Raw genomic sequence first — 17,145 nt, 5'->3', positions numbered from 1 at the left:
AATTTTGGACGCATGGAGCCGTCCATGGCCTCCTCCTCCACGGCCAGATCGGGGGTCCCGTCGAACGTGGGTGGGCAAACTGTAGCGCGTATCCCCTCTGGAGGGTGCGCCGTAATGGGGACGGGGAACATAGATGCTCCCAGGCATCGAGCCTGTTGGACAAGATGGTCTCTTGTGGCCAAAGGAGCGGAACCCGTTTTTTTTCCCACTCGGATCATACTCTCTTCCTCAATGTCCCCATAGGAGACAGTGAACGGTCATCAAAAGCAGAGAGCATATGAACTGAATCAAGTCTCTCTGCCCGCTTCGCGCTCAGAAAAGAGTATCACCATCTCATCATCGTGGATAGCGAGACTGAACATTTTAGAAACACATTTCTCAAGTTAGAAACTATAGAAATGATCCCTGAAAGTATAGTCATGAGCATATTGCTGGGCACCGGGACCTTTCGATCCGGTGCCCTGATGGGGGGGCGGGACGTGAGAGGCTACGCCCCCCCCGCCGCATGGACAGTTCCGTAGAAGCTGTGCATGCTGGGGGAGAACTTCTTACGCAAGCTCCGCCTACTGACGCGCTGTTGTATCGAAGTAACCCCCCCCCCCCCTGCCGTGCGCCTTTCGCAGGCTGGGGGGACTGCGGAGGTAACGTTCTTTCTCGAGACGCACGTGGACTTGTCCCACAGTGCGGCCCCCCAGGCGAGCTCCCGACCAGCAATGAGCCGTTGGTGCCATTGATGGTGGGCTGTCCTAGGAGCTTCTAGCCGAGGCCAGGCCGTAGCCATGGACCAAGGCGAGCCTTGATGCTGGGTATGAGACCCTGGGCGAGCTCCCGACCGAACTCGGGCCTTGGGCACCGAGGACGGTGGGTCTAAAGCTACAAGCCGCAGGCTGGAACTAAGCCCAGCCTTGGTGAGCCAACTGGTGGGCTTGACCTGGGCGCTGCCAACCGAGGCCAGGCCGTGGCCATGGACCAAGGTGCGCTGTGCCCCCAGCCAGGCTCCCTGCACTTGCAGGGGGCGCCCCAACAAGGGGGTGCGACCCATGGAGAGCTCCCAACCAACCCGGGCCTTGGGCACCAAGGGCGGTGGGCTTGTCCTTAGAGCTACAAGCCAAAGGCTGGCACTGAGCCCAGACCTTGGCGAGCTGTAAGCCCTGCTGGACGCGTAGCGCCAGCAAGGAGCAGTATGTCTATTGTAGCGGAGGTAGCTCGCGCCCAATGTACTTAGCACACAGATACTAACTGCACGGGTGCACGCCAGCTATCTGCAAAATGCTATCGTTCTGTGCTAAACAGTACTAAATATTGCTATCTGCACCTATGCAAGGCAAGCTAGCTTTAACACTTCATTGAGAGCGGACCTTCGTCTGCGGACAAGACCGAGGGTTCAAGGCGCCTGTGCAGCGTGCTCGTGCCCAAGGCAGAACACGCACTTAACGTGCCGTTCATGCTCGGCCAAGTAGTTTTACACACGGCCCATCCCCTCCCTGACCTTCCCTGCTCAGTAGCAAGAGGAAGCAGGAAGCTAACCACTAATAGCAAGCTCCCGCAGGGCGCACCCTATTAGCGGGAGTACTGCTTAAGCAAGCTAGCAAGAAGCACAGGCTAGACAGTAAGCAACCCGGAGGCTAGCGAACGTGCGCGTGCAATGGTAACGTAAGCGGCAATAGCCCATCCCGAAGGGGGGGCACCAATACCCCCAACCTGTTAACCCGAGAGAACAGACGTGGAAGCCACTAGCTAAGCTAGCATAAGCACTGAGAGACAAGCGTGCGCTAACACAAGCCTGCGTACAGGCCGGTGCAGTGCGTCTCTACCCTGAGTAACACGGGGAAGCAAGCGTGACCGCAAGCAAAGGCCAGCGGCCCGCGAAGCTAGTCAATCTCAGAAGAAACTCCTCAAAGGGAGTTGCAATCTAGTAGATGCTAATTGCACGAGGCAAGCAACACTTAGCAGACAAGCAAGCTGGCTAAGATGGCGTAAGTACTGAGAGAAGCGGCCCACACAAGGTGCGGGGCGAGCTCACCTAGCTAGCGAATCGCCCAGCTAAAATCCCAGACGCCAGTAAAAGCTACACTACATTTATGTAGGTCACAGCAACGCCTGTGCGGCGTGCTCCTGCCCTTAGGCATGCACACATCAAATTAATTGTGCCGGTCGTAACCGGCCAGCGTAGCCTCACAGCTAATACAGCACTTAGCTGTTCCCCCCTCTCTCTGCTAACAGGAATAATGGGGTTAACGTGCAAGCTAAGCCTGCAACGGTAAGAGCTGGAGTGCTACACATCACTAGATACTGGCTGCACGGGGGCATGCTAGCTATCTAGCTAACTGAAGAGCATGGCTTCTAGCTACTACTCTGCTTAAGGCGCGCCCTACACAGAGGTAGCTGGCGCGAAGTACTTAGCACACAGACATTAACTGCACGTGTGCACGTTAGCTATCTGCCACAAAACCGGGTGCGTTACCCTTCTGGGGACGCAGCCAGATAGTGCTACAAGGTAGTCCAAGCTAGCTGCACTGAGCAAACTAGCTAACTATCTAACGCGCGCACTCTAAAGCCGGCGCCTAAAGTACCTAGCACACGAAAACTACCCGCACGGGTGCCAAGGTAGCTATCTGTAACAACTGGGCTACTTAGCCTCTTTGTTCCTGTGCTACGTGGTACAAGCTATTTGCACGTATGCAAAGCTTAACAGTTTGAGCGCGGACCTAAATCGGCCCTCAAACGAAAACGCTGCCCCAGCCAGGGGAGCGAAGCAAAGCTACACAGCGGCAGCAATAACCACTATACGGCGATAGCAGTAGAGCTACACGGCGATAGCAATAAACAGTTAACTAAGGAAGATACTCTTAGCTTTGATGACTTGTTCCGACGCCGCAGGGTGAAGGGTACAGGGTCGGGTCCCGAAGCCTGCTTTATCCCGTCCACGCGAACCTCCTTGAGGTGGGCAAATCAGACGAAACGAGCCTAGTATTTCTAAAGCTATGTAAAGAGCTAACTCAAAGTTAACCGTGGAGCTTATAGCAAACACGTCTTTCCCAGCGGCTGGAAGAAAACGGAGTGATTATTCCCTGGGCTGGCAGGACGTGACGTAGTCACGTGGATCCGTGTCAGGCCCAGGGGGTACCACGCCACCTACGGGTGGGTGGTCAGGTTTTAATGAAAAGTAATTTTGGAGCAAAATAACAGTCTTCCATAGGGCTGCGTTGCAGCGTTTAAGGCACTAGTGAGAGCTTGAGTTCGAAACGAAGTAAAACCAGTTGTGACATCAATATAATAATTAAGCCAGGAGTCAGGAAAGTTGTCTCACATAATTGAATTCAGCCAAACATACATATTTGCAAGTAGAAGGTTTCCATTTGCACAGAGACTGGCTCCCTGGAAAAGCTTGTTTCCAGATCAGGAGCTCAGGCCAGAATGACACACAGTCAAAGGTTTTATACTGTATTCTCACATATCTCAAATATCTTACATCTCTTCACAAGCTATGTTTGACCAGCTCACAGAGCAATGCAGGAGTCAAGAGGAGGAGGGGGGCTGTAGCCAAGACAGAAGTCCAGCAAGGCCACATCCCTGAGTGAACTTGTCACTGTCCTCCGCTCACGGCCAGATTGACATAGAGGCCATTTACACCTGGCGCTAACATGCGTTTTCTGTGATCAGATTGCAATCAGATGGTATTTTATCACTTCAGCCTGATTTCATTTACACCTGGCGTTAACATGCATTTTCTGCAATCTGATTGCAATCAGATTGCAGAAATGGTTGTCCTCTTAATCCGCATAAAGTTGATGTATCCAGATTGAGAGGACACATTGCATTTACACTTGTGTTCAATGTGTACACAATGCATCCCTGACTACCTCCGGAGGTGGTTTGGCCGATCAGATGGCAATCCTTCCTCAATGTGTTTTGGGGGTGTTTACACCTGGCATTTCAAGTGATAAAACACAATCTGATTGCAATCTGATCACAGAAAACGCATGTTAGCGCTAGGTGTTTTTTTTTGTTTTTTTTTGGTGCCCCCAGTCAGGCCACTCACTGAACAGCAGGCGCCGCCTACTGGTTTACTAGTGGTTTTATTACTTTATTCAGGGTTAAAGTGGGTGCATCTCATTGTAAAATTGGACTCGGCCCAAATTGGGCTCCAAACGGCCCAAATTGGGCTTCAAACGGCCCAAATCTGGCTTCAAACGGCCCAAATTGGGCTTCAAACAGCCCAAATCTGGCTTCAAACGGCCCAAATTGGGCTTCAAACGGCCCAAATTTTTCGCCGCCGCCCTTCGGACGCCGGCACGCACGTCGGCCCATATCGGCCTGGCCTGCTTGGTATCTAATGCCCGGCCTGAATTAGAATCCCAGTCCACCCCTGCTTCAGTGCCTACTGCCCAGGTGGGGTATCTCGTCGTAAGGGCCTTTCTCTCTGTGTGGAGTTTGCATCTTCTCCCCGTGCTCCCCCAAGGGGTTCCTCCGTATATAACCCCCCCACTAAAAACATGCAGAAGATCAGATCGTCATCGTCATCCGACCGGTGACGACAACATCCGAAGTTGGTCCCCGGGCGCTGTACGAGAAAGCGACCACTGCTCCTGGCCTGCCCCCCGGAGGAAAGGACATGCCTGGATGGGTTAAATGCAGAGGACACTTTTCACCGGCCACCGTCAGCATGAGTATGTTGTGGCCGCATGCATGTGTTGTGGTGTTCGTGTGACAATAAAAGACGGGCTTGTCCGTTACGAGAGTTTTTTTCGCGGCATTTGTTCCAGTGGTCCTTTTCCCAATGAATAAACAAACCTAAAATATGTATCCATGAGTGTGACAATTGATATAATACAAATAAACATTCTTATAAAGGCCCAATGCTCAATTTAATTATAAATAAAACAATATCCATATTGCAAAACACAAACAGGCAATGTATATTTTTAAGAACAAAGAAAATACTAATACTATGTTTCCCACAGGATTTGGAGAGATTGTGGTGGGTAGACCTTGCTTGGACCCTCTTGGGGGGTTCGGGGGGGCATGCCCCCTGTAAGAAAAATGTGTACATTTTAAACTAGAATGCATGAATCTGGTTCACTTTGAGAACCAATTTAAGAGGCTAGATCAGGGGTGGGCAATTATTTTTCATGGGGGGCCACATGAGAAACCCAGATTGTTGCTGGGGGCCAAACAAATATTGTCATGCCGTAACCCAGGAACTTTGATGATAGAGAGGACCACAAAAAAAAATGCTCGCTACCAGAGGGCCAGATTTTGCTGAGGGTGGGGGGCCAAACGGGGCCGGCGCGGAAAAATGTTGGGTCAGGTTTGAAGTCGGGTTTAGAGGAATAACTCATTTTAAATTATCAGTTGTGATGTCATTATTCAGTCTTAAACATCACTATTTGATCCTTTTCTCAGTCACTCCTATGTCACCACTTGCTCTCCCTGCAGGGCTTGAAATTAACTTTTTTGACCACCTGCCAATATGGCTGCTAGAAGTTACCAGCCAATTAGAATTTCCACTAGCCAAAATGTTTTTCTAGAAATAAACCAGAATATGAGTGGGTTAATTTAAGCATAAGGATCAGTAAGTGGCCCGGGATTCTCAAAGCCTGTGTTGAGGGTCACACAAGAACAAAAATGCACTCTTGAAGCTAAATAAATCCAAAACCAACAAGTTAATTATTTACAGTTAATTGTAGAACAGTAATTTCTTACACATGAGATTACTTTTAGCCTTTTAGTCATAAAGATTATTGAAAGATATTCCATATTCCAGACTGAAATGTTATAACAGAAGTGGAGTATTGGCCAGAATGACATGAACATTTGGACACTTATTCAGCGGGTATCTTGTATGTTGCTTTCAGGTGCACTGTAATTTTCTTTTCTTTTTTTTACAGTAAAGTGGCCAGTAGGCAGGTTAACGATCGTTAACTAGCTGCAGAGTCGTAGTTGCTCTTATCAAGCATGGCTGCGTCAGGGAGATGAGAGAGGGAGAGAGAGGGTCCGTGTGTGTGATGTCACCTTATCAACAGGGCAGCCCTGTGTCAAACTGGTTGGCGTAGCTAGCGTGAAATACCTCCAAATAGGTGATCCTTTGGCTTGCTCCATGCTGTTAGCTGCTCCTGCCTAGCCTACATCAGCTTGTTTGGAAACAGTCTACCCCAGGCGTGCTGAGCACGTTGCTAGCGTATGACGTCACACGCTGCACACACATAGAATTAGAGTGAATAGAATGGCCCTATGGATCGGTCTATGGATCGGGCCATTTGCCACCGATCTAGAATTTTGTGCTATATCAGGCCGATACCCGATACCAGTATCGGATCGGCGCATCCCTAATTTGAGTCAGGGCCATGGTGTTATTGGGGCTTTTGCATTGAGTTTATGATCTCTTTGATAGTTACGTTATATACACCGCCGTGACTACCTGTCTGTGCTCGTAGCCTACTACTAGGCAGCACAAATTGCATTGCCTTAATTGCCTCGTCAAAACTCCAATGGTGAAATAAGTTTGCTTGTCACACAATAAATCACACTTGTTTGACTTAATAGATTGGGAGATTACAGTGATTACAGCATGCAGTGGCAACCCTTCTCAGGCTTTGGGTGAAGCTGTAATGCACAGTTGATTTATTTTGTTTAGGCTACACCATAATCATCCCCATCCCTATGCCTAGCATCCAGACACACAGCAGCAGAGTTGCTAGTTTATTCCTGTGGGAGAGGTGTTTAGGCTATGATCTGTGATGCGCTGAGATGTCCAAATTAGCATGGAGAGATGACAGCATGCAGCCGCAACCGGACTGGAATGGCTCCGTGGATCGGGAGCTTGGAAGGGAATGTGATTGGTTTACTGGAGATCACCAATGGCCACACTTGTGAATAATTCTACGTTTAAAAAGGCGTGGTTAAATGGTTACCGCCGCGCACTCTGGCTTTTAGCGTCACGGAAAAATTAGGGAATGCGTGTGACCACGCCCACTAATACCGCTGCGCCCAGCCATAAACGCAAATGTAAGGCCAGGGGGAAAATAGAGCCCGAAGTCTTCAGCTTGGCCAGGGTTATTGGGAGAGCTTAGAAACTCAGAATGGAGAAGTTGTTTATCTGAATATATGACTTGTTGTCTTGTTTATGTTTGGTTGAACCTTTTGTAACTTTCTTGTTATTCTGTTTGTATTGATGAATTTGAATGATTTGTGTCTTGTAAGCCCATACCATGAATATGCTGCATGACCATATAAATAAAACGATCTATCTATCTATCTATCTATCTATCTATCTATCTATCTATCTATCTATCTATCAGTAGACACACGTAACTGTACTTATCAAAATAACACATATTTTAAAATCTGATTTATTCTGTGGAGGCTTAGCAGTGGCTAACTGCAGCATTGACTGTAGGAGGTGTTGCAACTGTCCGTGCGTAAAACAAATGCACCTGGAGAGGCGTGCATCTACATGCCCGCGCCCATGCATGCACACATGTCAAGAGCGCACCTCTGCAGTGACGTCAAGTCACACCTACACATCTTTTCTTAATGGACTCATTATCGGGGGGTGGGGTTTTTCTATTTACTATGCTACTCAAATGAATTCTTGTCAGTGTGTAAAATAAATGAACCAAACCAGAACACTCTCTCAATCTGCCTTCTTTAAAACAAAATGATGTCTGCAAAAGGAGGCTCACACAGCCAGGCAGACGGACAAAACAAGATGGCTGGACTGAGGCTGAGACCAGACTCACATGACACACCCCTGTCATTCGCGGCCTCAAGATTTGAACAGACATCCCAGAATGCTCCAGGAAACATTATCCGGAAGCAAGAGAATTGAGCTTCATTTTGAGGTCTCAAAAACCAATGGGTGACGTCACGCTCACATAGTCCAGATATACAGTCTATGCTTCAACCATTAAGGACAATATGACCCCATTCCAACACCTGGTCCCCATTCCTGCATTTCATTCAGAGCTGATTCCTCTCCTCCTTCCCCACTCAAATCTCTCCAGCCATCAAAACATGTCTGACTGACTCATGTATTTTGTGCTTTCTATCGTTGTATGGGCTTACACCTGTGATATAGTGTCTGGTAGTATTTGTAATGAACTGTCCTGTGCCGTGTAACTTGTGTGATAAATGTTTTATAAAAAAATTATTATAATAATCCTGATAGCCCCATATTGGCCGAGCAGACCATGGATGCCGGAGTTAATACATCAAGGGCGCCTTCTACGCGGTCTTTGTATAGCAACAAATGGCGTGTATTTGAGAAATGGTGTCAGGTCAGGTCCATCACTCTGTTCCAGTGTCCTGTCCTGGAGCTATGCTTCTTACAGGATTTAAAGGATGAGGACAGGGCCTTCTCCACCATTAAAGTCTATCTGGCTGCTATCTCCACCTGTCATGAAGGTGTCAGCTCCACCATTAAAATCTATCTGGCTGCTATCTCCACCTGTCATGTAGATGTCAGGATTACGCCGAATGGGCAGGATAAACTAGTCAAAACTTTATGAAAGGAGCGTGCTATTTCTGCCTTGTGCATAGATGCTTTGTTCCTTCTTGGGATCTGCCGACCATGTTGGAGGTGCTCTCTGGCCTTTTTAGCCCTTGGAAAGTGTGGAATTAAATTCCTCTCTCTTAAGACTATGTTTTGCTGGCTCTAACTTCAGCTAAGCAGATAAGTGAGCTGCATGCAGAGTTGCTATATGCTTCTCCTCAGACTTTGGGAAGGTGCTCCTGCACTCCTTTGTGGCTTTGTGCCCAAGGTTAGAGACTCTGCTTCCAGCTGTGCCACGCTGGAGCTACAGACCTTCCACCCCCCACCTTTCACAGGGGAGGGTGAGAAATGACTTAATTTACTCTGTCCAGTCATACATCTGTGTGGACAGGTCTAATGGGTATAGGAAGAGCAACCAGCTTTTCGTATCCTGGTCCCCTCACACAAAGGGTTAGGGTTTGATATGCCAGCGTCTATCACACTGGGTGGTGGAGGCTATCATCCTGGCCTATGTGAGCCATCGACTGAGGGCTCCTAAGGGCCTACGGGCCCATTCCACCACAGGTATGGCCACCTCATAGGCCCTGTTTCAAGGTGTCGTCATGAGGGACATATGTGCAGGTGATAGCTGGGCATATCCACATACTTTCATGCGGTTTTACCGTCTGGACTTCACAGAACCTTCACTGGCTCATTCTGTACTTAGTGTACTTAGCTGAAGTCCTCAGGCAGGGATTGGGGATTCTGACCCGTGGGCTTCGGAGCATGCAATCCGGGAGTTGGCCATATATCGCTTAGGTGAGATACCAAAGGAGAGATTGAAAAAGAATGTAAGGTTATTTGATGTAACCCCGCTTCCTTGATATCTTGAGTGAGGTATCTCACACCACTGCCCTTCTTGCAAGGTAGGGTACGTGAAAGAAATCACTTGAGAATGACAGGAGGGGATCCTGCAGCTCCTTATATAGGGGGGACGGTCCGTCCTGGTCATCTGAAAGATGATTGGTCTGCTGGTTGGCAGACATGGTGTTATTGGAGCTTCCATGATCAGGTCACGCCAAGGGGCGTTCCCATAGGTGAGATACCTCACTCGAGATATATCAGAGAACCGGGGTTACATCAAGTAACCTTACATTTGTTTGGCTTAGCCTTTAGACTAGCTTGGGGTCCTGGGGTATGTTCTATCTGAAAACGGTGTTCACCGTTTTGCTATGGTTTCCGGATTGAACATCATGTTTCCTCGCATGTTTCAACTTCTACAATGCTGCACTAAGGGGACTTGGTAAGAGCTATCATCAGTTACTAAACTCTTTGTTTAGTAATTGATGTATTGCTCTGTATTGCTGTCTGAGCAGTACACTGTCCTACAATCTGTTTTTATTTAATTGTACCACTATACATGTGTCAATGTTGTATTATTATTGTATTTTATTGTGTGTCTTGGAACTCCGTTTGGGTTGGGCACGACGAGTGCATGACACCTTAATAAATAAGTACATTCAAGATTCAAGATTTTTATTGTCACTCCATAGTACAAGTATCACGTGTGAAATTCTTGTGCTGTAGACAAAATAACAGGGCATATAGGTGCAGGAAAACAAGAGAAGCAACAAGCAATAAAGCAGTAAAGCAATAAGACAAGCCAAAGACAGTGACAATCAATCAATCAAGCTATCTCAAAAGACATCTTTTACTTTGTTTACTTGGTTATTTTGTAAAAAACAACAATGCTGCACTAACAGCAATTGAATTGTGATAAGAGCCACGTAAAAAAATATTGTTTGTGTGTGTGTGTGTGTGTGTGTGTATGTGTGTATGTGTGTGTGTGTGTGTGTGTGTGTGTGTGTGTGTGTGTGTAGACTGTCAGGCTGTCTGCTCACAGAGGAAGGCTGTATTTCTCTGGCCTCAGCTCTGGGCTCCAACCCCTCCCACCTGAGAGAGCTGGACCTGAGCTACAATCATCCAGGAGCCTCAGGAGTCAAACTGCTCTCCGATGGAAAGGAGGATCCACACTGGAGACTGGAGACTCTCAGGTATGGAGAAGCAACGTTTGCTAGAAGTCTGAGAGTCACACATTTTCTCTGTCACAGTGGAGACTGGACTCTCTCAGGTATGGAGAGGCAGCCTGCGCAAGAAGGCTGAGGGTCACACACATTTTCTCTGCCACACTGAGAAGATGAGGGATATTAACATCTAACAGTATACTGATGCTGTATGGGAACTCCTTCATATTGAAGGTTATTAAATGTTTCCATCATCAAAGAGAATCTGCTGATCTGACTTTGTTTCTTCCTCCAGTGTGGACCATGATGCAGTGCGGTGGTTGAAACCAGGTCTGAGGAAATGTAAGTGTGTATTTAGTTTGTTTTATGAAAACAAAGCAACACATTCAACTATTTAGAGAGAGAGTGAGTGAGTGAGTGAGTGTGTGTGTGTGTGTGTGTGTGTGTCAGAGAGCGATGGGGAGGGGGTTGTGTGAGTGAGAGAGAGTGTGTGTGTGTGTGTGTGTGTGTGTGTGTGAGTGAGTGAGAGAGAGAGAGAGAGAGATAGAGAGAGGGTTTGTGTGTGAGAAACTGTGTGTGTATATGTGTATGTGTGTGAGTTTGTTTTTGTGTATGTGTGTGTGCGTGTACTGTGTGAGAGAGAGAGAGAGGTTGTGTGTCTGTATGTGGGTAAGCAGGGCTCCAGACTAACTTTTTACACTAGGTGCACCTTACTTTTTAATTTAGGTGCACCAGCACATAATTTAGGTGCACCCACATTTTGCACCACGCCTTTTGGCACCACACTAATACATTTTAAGCGTTGCCTTCTTTGTAATTTTGTTACATATTGGGAATTTATTAAAGTGATACGCTCAAAGATTTCCATGTGAATAAATGTCTGAAGTCACTCTCACTAACTGAGTTAACACAGTGGGGATTGAGCCTATGGCCCATTGATGGAAGGCTTTGTATTTTAAGTATTATAGCATTTATGAACTGGGTGTGATAGTGTCACCTTACATTATGCTCCTAAGTGAAAAAGTTAAGAGCACATTTAAGGACACAATGATTAAACTCTGATACTGTTCTCATGATGCACTATGAATTTCTTACCAGAATGACTCAATGCAGCTCATTGGCTATTGTCATTCAATTATCATTAACCATTTATTCAGTCATCTGTAGTTTGCCTAACATTATGTAATGATTGCAGTGAAAAACCATAGCAGATAGCTGCTCTTAGATGGTCTAACATTAACAGACAGCATAGTCATATTGTCAAAAACACATTTTAGCGATCTTGAATTACATGTTGCAGGGCTTAAAATTCGGCACGGGATTGCGAGATACGCGCATCTTTTGGGAAATTCCCACATATTTTCAATTTATAAAGGGGGAGTAATCCCGCAATGGTTTACGCGGACCGATCTATGTGTTTGTGCGGAACTTTGCTTAATGCATTCAAACGACTGGCCGGACGAGTTACACAGCGGACCACATTTCACTTCCGTTGCTGACAAGTTGACAACAAACACAGCACGCTCGCTCTGTCCGCTCAGTCCTCTCTCAACAACGCTAAAAGCCTCTACTGATTTGCAATGCATGTCTCACAAGGCTTTCCCAGAGGAAAGGAAAAGCCTGAGCTGGTGTTACGTTAAACCAAACAGGAGGCAGCAGATTTGTTTAGCATTAATGTTAGTTGTGGCTGAGACTAGCTGTGGCTAGTGAACCACGTTAGGTTAGCTAGCTGGCGTTATCAGTCCAGGCAGCACAGCAGCGGTGTAGGTTAGCTAGCTGGCGTTATCGGTCCAGGCAGCACAGCAGCGGTGTAGGTTAGCTAGCTGGCGTTATCGGTCCAGGCAGCACAGCAACGGTGTTCGCACAATCGGTGTAAGCACTCCCCAAACTGCTTGTTGTGGCAAACATCCACGCATTGAAAGCACTTCATACTCCCAGACCTGGCGTAATCCATATAAAAACCTTTCATGCTTTACCCAAAATAAAACGTCCAGTCTACCCGCTAACGGCTAACATGGAGTAAACATTCTATTGAAGTGAATGTAGTGGGTAGATAATTAGCTTTGGGCTGAATGGACTTGAGTTTAGCTTAACTATAGGTGCTGGACAGGGCCATGATCTGTTTGGAGATCAATAATAAGGAAAACAAATGCGCACATTTACATAAAAAAAACATCAGTCAACATCATAACATATTACATTACATTACATTACGTCATTTGGCAGACGCTTTTATCCAAAGCGACTTACAATAACACATTTTTCTGTCTGCAATAGAACAATCAACTATGGAGCACAGTCTATGACAACTACAGCTTCTGAAGGAACAGTGGTACAAGTTTAGGTTAGTGGTACAAGGTTGGTTAGGGTTTTTTTTTTTTTTTTTTTTTTATATAAGGAAAGAGAGAGACGAGGTTAGATCAAGAAGGGCCCAGATGGAGCCTGAAAAAGTGTGTCTTTAGTCTTTTCCGAAAGATCGGCAGTGATTCAGCAGTCCTGACCGAAGGTGGAAGCTCGTTCCACCATTGAGGTGCCAGGGACGAGAAGAGTCGAGATCGGGATGAGCGACTTTTGAGCCCCCGTAGCGAAGGAGGGGCGAGGCGACCTGCACTGGTGGAGGAGCGAAGGGCGAACATACAACATCATGTATTTTATTTAATCTGGTGGAAGCAGACAACGCATTTCGTTGCAAGTAACATGTTAATAGAATAAGCAGGGATGCAAACTAGTCACCTTTAGGTAACAGTGAGTCACCTTTTTCATCCCAAAATAGGGCACTTAAGTGAATGATTCTGTGCCTGCCCTGGTATCTGTCACCTTTTTAACTATCCATGACTTTGCATCCCTGAATAAGAGTCTAATTACTGTCTTTTCTCATTGTGTTTTAGCTGGAGACTAAGCAGCCATAGGCTTTCGGTTGTATTAAAGCCTTTATTTTTTGTATTGAGTGATACACTTTACTAAAACACTCATCATATAATAATACCCCAGGTGTGCATAAACTACAGGTTAAGTAAAAACAAAAATGTGAAATTATTATTGGTTATCGTATCTGTTATCGGACAGGAGAAACAGATATTTACCGGTTATCGTATCGGCTGAAAAAATCCCCCCCAAAGTCTATAAATCCCCCCTATCTGAAGAACGATTCCCCCCCAGTTTGCAAAGTGAATTTTAAGCCCTGTGTTGGGTAACATTATTCCCAGAATTTGCTAGATAGTTATACAGTAGTTAGCAAGATGCTAACGTTAGTGATGCTAATTAGATGCTAAGATATCATTGTCTTGCCAGCTAGCCTAACGTTAGCCAGAACTCATGTCTGTGAGGCCGTAGCTTTGTCCCCCGCGTACAAAACCACCTGACACATTTTAATTCCATCTGTTTGATGGAATTGATCTGTTTGACTCCGAGTCCGGTACGAGTGATTCTGGCCGGTCACGCTATGGATCTGGATGGCTGGCTGCAGACTGTCCTGTGTTTCCTCCACAGCCTAGCCCCCCCCTACCTGACTGACCTCCTCATCCCCCATCGCCCCTCCCGTACACTCCGATCCTCTTCTACTGCCACCCTCATCATCCCCCCATCCAGACTCAAAACCTTTGGTGACCGTGCTTTCTCCCGCGCCGCACCCCGACTTTGGAACTCCCTCCCCCAGACCGTCCGAGACTCTCCCTCACTCCCCACTTTCAAAACCCGACTTAAAACCTACCTGTTCTGCCAAGCTTACAACCTCCCCTACCCCTGACCACCACCTCCTAACCACCACCCTCCGCCCCCCCATCCCCCCCTGCCCCTCCCTCCTGTTATCTTCCTCTCCTTGCTTCTCCATACAACCTTGCCCTGAACCGCCACTGTTATTTGTACCTGTTCCCTGTATCTGTTGCCTGTTACCTGTATCTGTTGCCTGTTGCCTGTTTCTGTTGCCTGTTGCCTGTTTTTTGTTTCTCTGTTAAGCGTCTTTGGGTCTTGAAAAGCGCTATATAAAATAAATGAATTATTATTAATTATTATTATTATTCACTAGCGATAAGAACGATACAACTTCCAGTCGGATTTTCAAAGTAAAACGATTATGCACACGTCTAAAGCACTCAGAAGCAATAGACTACATGCACAACTTATTTACTTCCTGAAATTAGTACAGCTTCTTTATTTCCTGTCCTACACTATTGGATGAACTGATTAATCAGGTGTGCCTGATGATTGTTGTGACTGCAGCACACCTGACATTAATCAGTTCATCCAATAGTGATGACAGGAAATAAAGAAGCTGTACTAATTTCAGGAAGTAGTAGAGTTGTGCATGTAGCCCATAGAAAACGTTTGATTTTTGTATTTCCCTGCATGTCTTTGTGTGTGTGCATGATGAGGGGGGATAGATTAACAGCGTGCTGTGCTGTTAAGATTATGGTTTGTTCCTCCAGCATGCCGTATTCATTTTTATTTGCTCCCAAGCATGTTTGACCCTGCCGATTGCAGCTGAACGCTGCGTGGATAAATATCACTAAATCATCTGCGTAAAAAGGAACCATAAACGTCTCCAAAGTGCACTAAGGTGCTCTGTGTGCAACGCTGCTGCACATCATTATAGGCTATTTTTTAATTCAATGCCCGCACCGTATTGATTCAGAGCCTATAAATCTATGGATTAGATCTACAGTATGGAGTTAGTGTGCATTTGTGTGTTTGTGTGTGTGTGTGTGTGTGTGTGTGTGTGTGTGTGTGTGTGTGTGTGTGTGTGTGTGTGTGTGTGTGTGAGAGAGAGAGAGAGAGAGAGACAGAGGTTTGTTTGTGTGTGTGATAAAGTTTGTTTCTTTGTGTGTGTGTGTGTGTGTGTGTGTGTGTGTGTGTGTTTGTTTAGTTTAGTTTAGTAAAAGTACAGTAACTTAAGTAGTGCAATACATTACATAACATATAATGTATATGGTATCAGACATACAATATCAGTGCACAGTTCAGTGCACAGCCCGTGCAGAGACTGAAAGATTCACGTTACGTCATCTGGGTCATAGTGCCCATCTTTGTATGCATGTTGGAAATCAGTAACCAGGTTATTAATGGACAAGTAGTTCTTGATTTGATCGTAAATAATGCTCTCCATCATTTTACTATCATTTAACACAGGCAGTAGACTTAGAGAGCGACTATGGGCTATGGGCTTTATCTTCCCGACTTGCGTTAGCGCCGGTTTTGCGCACAAAGCCCTAATTGTGCGCGTGTCGGGCCGCTCGTCATCTCAGCGCAAACCCCGATAGCCGGATTTATGCCCATATTAACAAGATTCACCACAAGTTGAGATCACTCCCCTTAATTGCCACAGCGTCACCGCCTGCACGTCTGTGACAGGCAGCAGCTTCTTTCTTGCTTAGTGCAAGCAGAGTGACAGAGTGAGAGAGAGAAAAGAAATGAATGAATGAATGAATGGTTTATTTTCGGTCATAGGTTAATGAACCACAAACCAAATGTAACAATTTGTGTGAATATACAGCAAGAGAACATCATCATACATGTACATATCAAACCATTTCACACAAATTCCATTTATACAATCAATGACCGAAATAAGGAATAGGCTGAAGCCAAGGCTTATTTTTTGCCTATCCTGTAAGAAAGAGGGAGAGAGTCAGAGAGAGAGAGAGGGGGGAGAGAACGAGAGAGGGAAGAGAGAATTGGAGGATGAACCAGTTCAGATTGTAACAAAAATTGATGCTTTTGTAATTAGTAGCCTTTTAATTAGCCGTTTCGCTCATATAGGCTATAACATACACATTTAAAAATAGCCTTATTTGTTTCTTTAATAGGGTAGGGATGTGTGAGATTTTATTTCAATAGCCTATACCAGAATTGTCCACTCGGGTTAACCTATTGTTGCATGGTGCAATTGCAGGGAGAGAGGTTACTGTATTATACTATCAATGGTTACTGTAGTGTATAGCCTACTGGCCGGTGTTGTGTCAGAAAGTGATTTCGATCCGCGGGACCGCGCACAGCGCTGCCTCGGTGCCTCGGCAGTGCCTCTACCCACCCTGTGCACCGACCCCCACAAAGCAACCCTCCCCGCGCTACACACAGACTCCCGCCCGGCCAGACCCTCGTTCCAATTCAAAACGCAAATCACTTTTTCGCAAAAAACCATGACAAACGAATTCTCGTTGTTAAATCAAGGTGTGTTTTTTAGTAGGTTAGGTAGGTTAGTTGAAAATCAACGTGGCATTCTGAGGAGGGAATTGTGTGTCCGCGCACGAGCCGTGCGTATAATGGCCCTATCCAAGCGAGGATTTCCTGCACTGCGCCGGAGAATACTGTCTGCGCTCAGGCGTACGTCTGCGTTTGCGCTAAGACCAGCTATTTCCTGGTGTTAAAATTGAGAGCACCCAAGGCGATTTTTTCTAACACATTGCGCTGAACCGCCTATTTTGGAACGTGCAACTCCCAAACCTCTCTTTGCGCTCGCCACATACCGACGGTATCTTCCCCACAGTGCTAAATGACACTTGCGCGAGACACATGATAGAGGCCCACCGACACGCCTGGGCCACGCCTACACCTGTGTCATCACAGCGCAAAACTGGACAGTGCGCTTGGAAGATAGCAATAAGAGGCACGCAAAGGCAGCGCAAATGATAGCACCATACAACGATAGGGCCC

General features: G+C 46.5%; 1 protein-coding gene across 1 annotated transcript in view; it reads left to right on the top strand.

The window, feature by feature from the left end:
• The window catches only part of LOC310778030 (NACHT, LRR and PYD domains-containing protein 12-like), a gene marked incomplete at its 5' end in the record, with an annotated part of 58,652 nt that overhangs the window by 30,415 nt on the left and 11,092 nt on the right, over window positions 1-17,145 (top strand). The window contains 2 exons of the mRNA XM_083638345.1: window positions 10,354-10,527; window positions 10,793-10,839. Of these exons, the coding sequence (XP_083494471.1) occupies window positions 10,354-10,527; window positions 10,793-10,839 (221 nt within the window). The remainder of the gene's footprint in view (window positions 1-10,353; window positions 10,528-10,792; window positions 10,840-17,145) is intronic.

The sequence above is a fragment of the Poromitra crassiceps genome, assembly GCF_964638095.1.
Source record: "Poromitra crassiceps genome assembly, chromosome: 6".
NCBI classification, from domain to species: domain Eukaryota; kingdom Metazoa; phylum Chordata; class Actinopteri; order Beryciformes; family Melamphaidae; genus Poromitra; species Poromitra crassiceps.
Note: the sequence above shows the minus strand (reverse complement) of the source record. Positions and strands in the feature narration are given on the sequence as shown.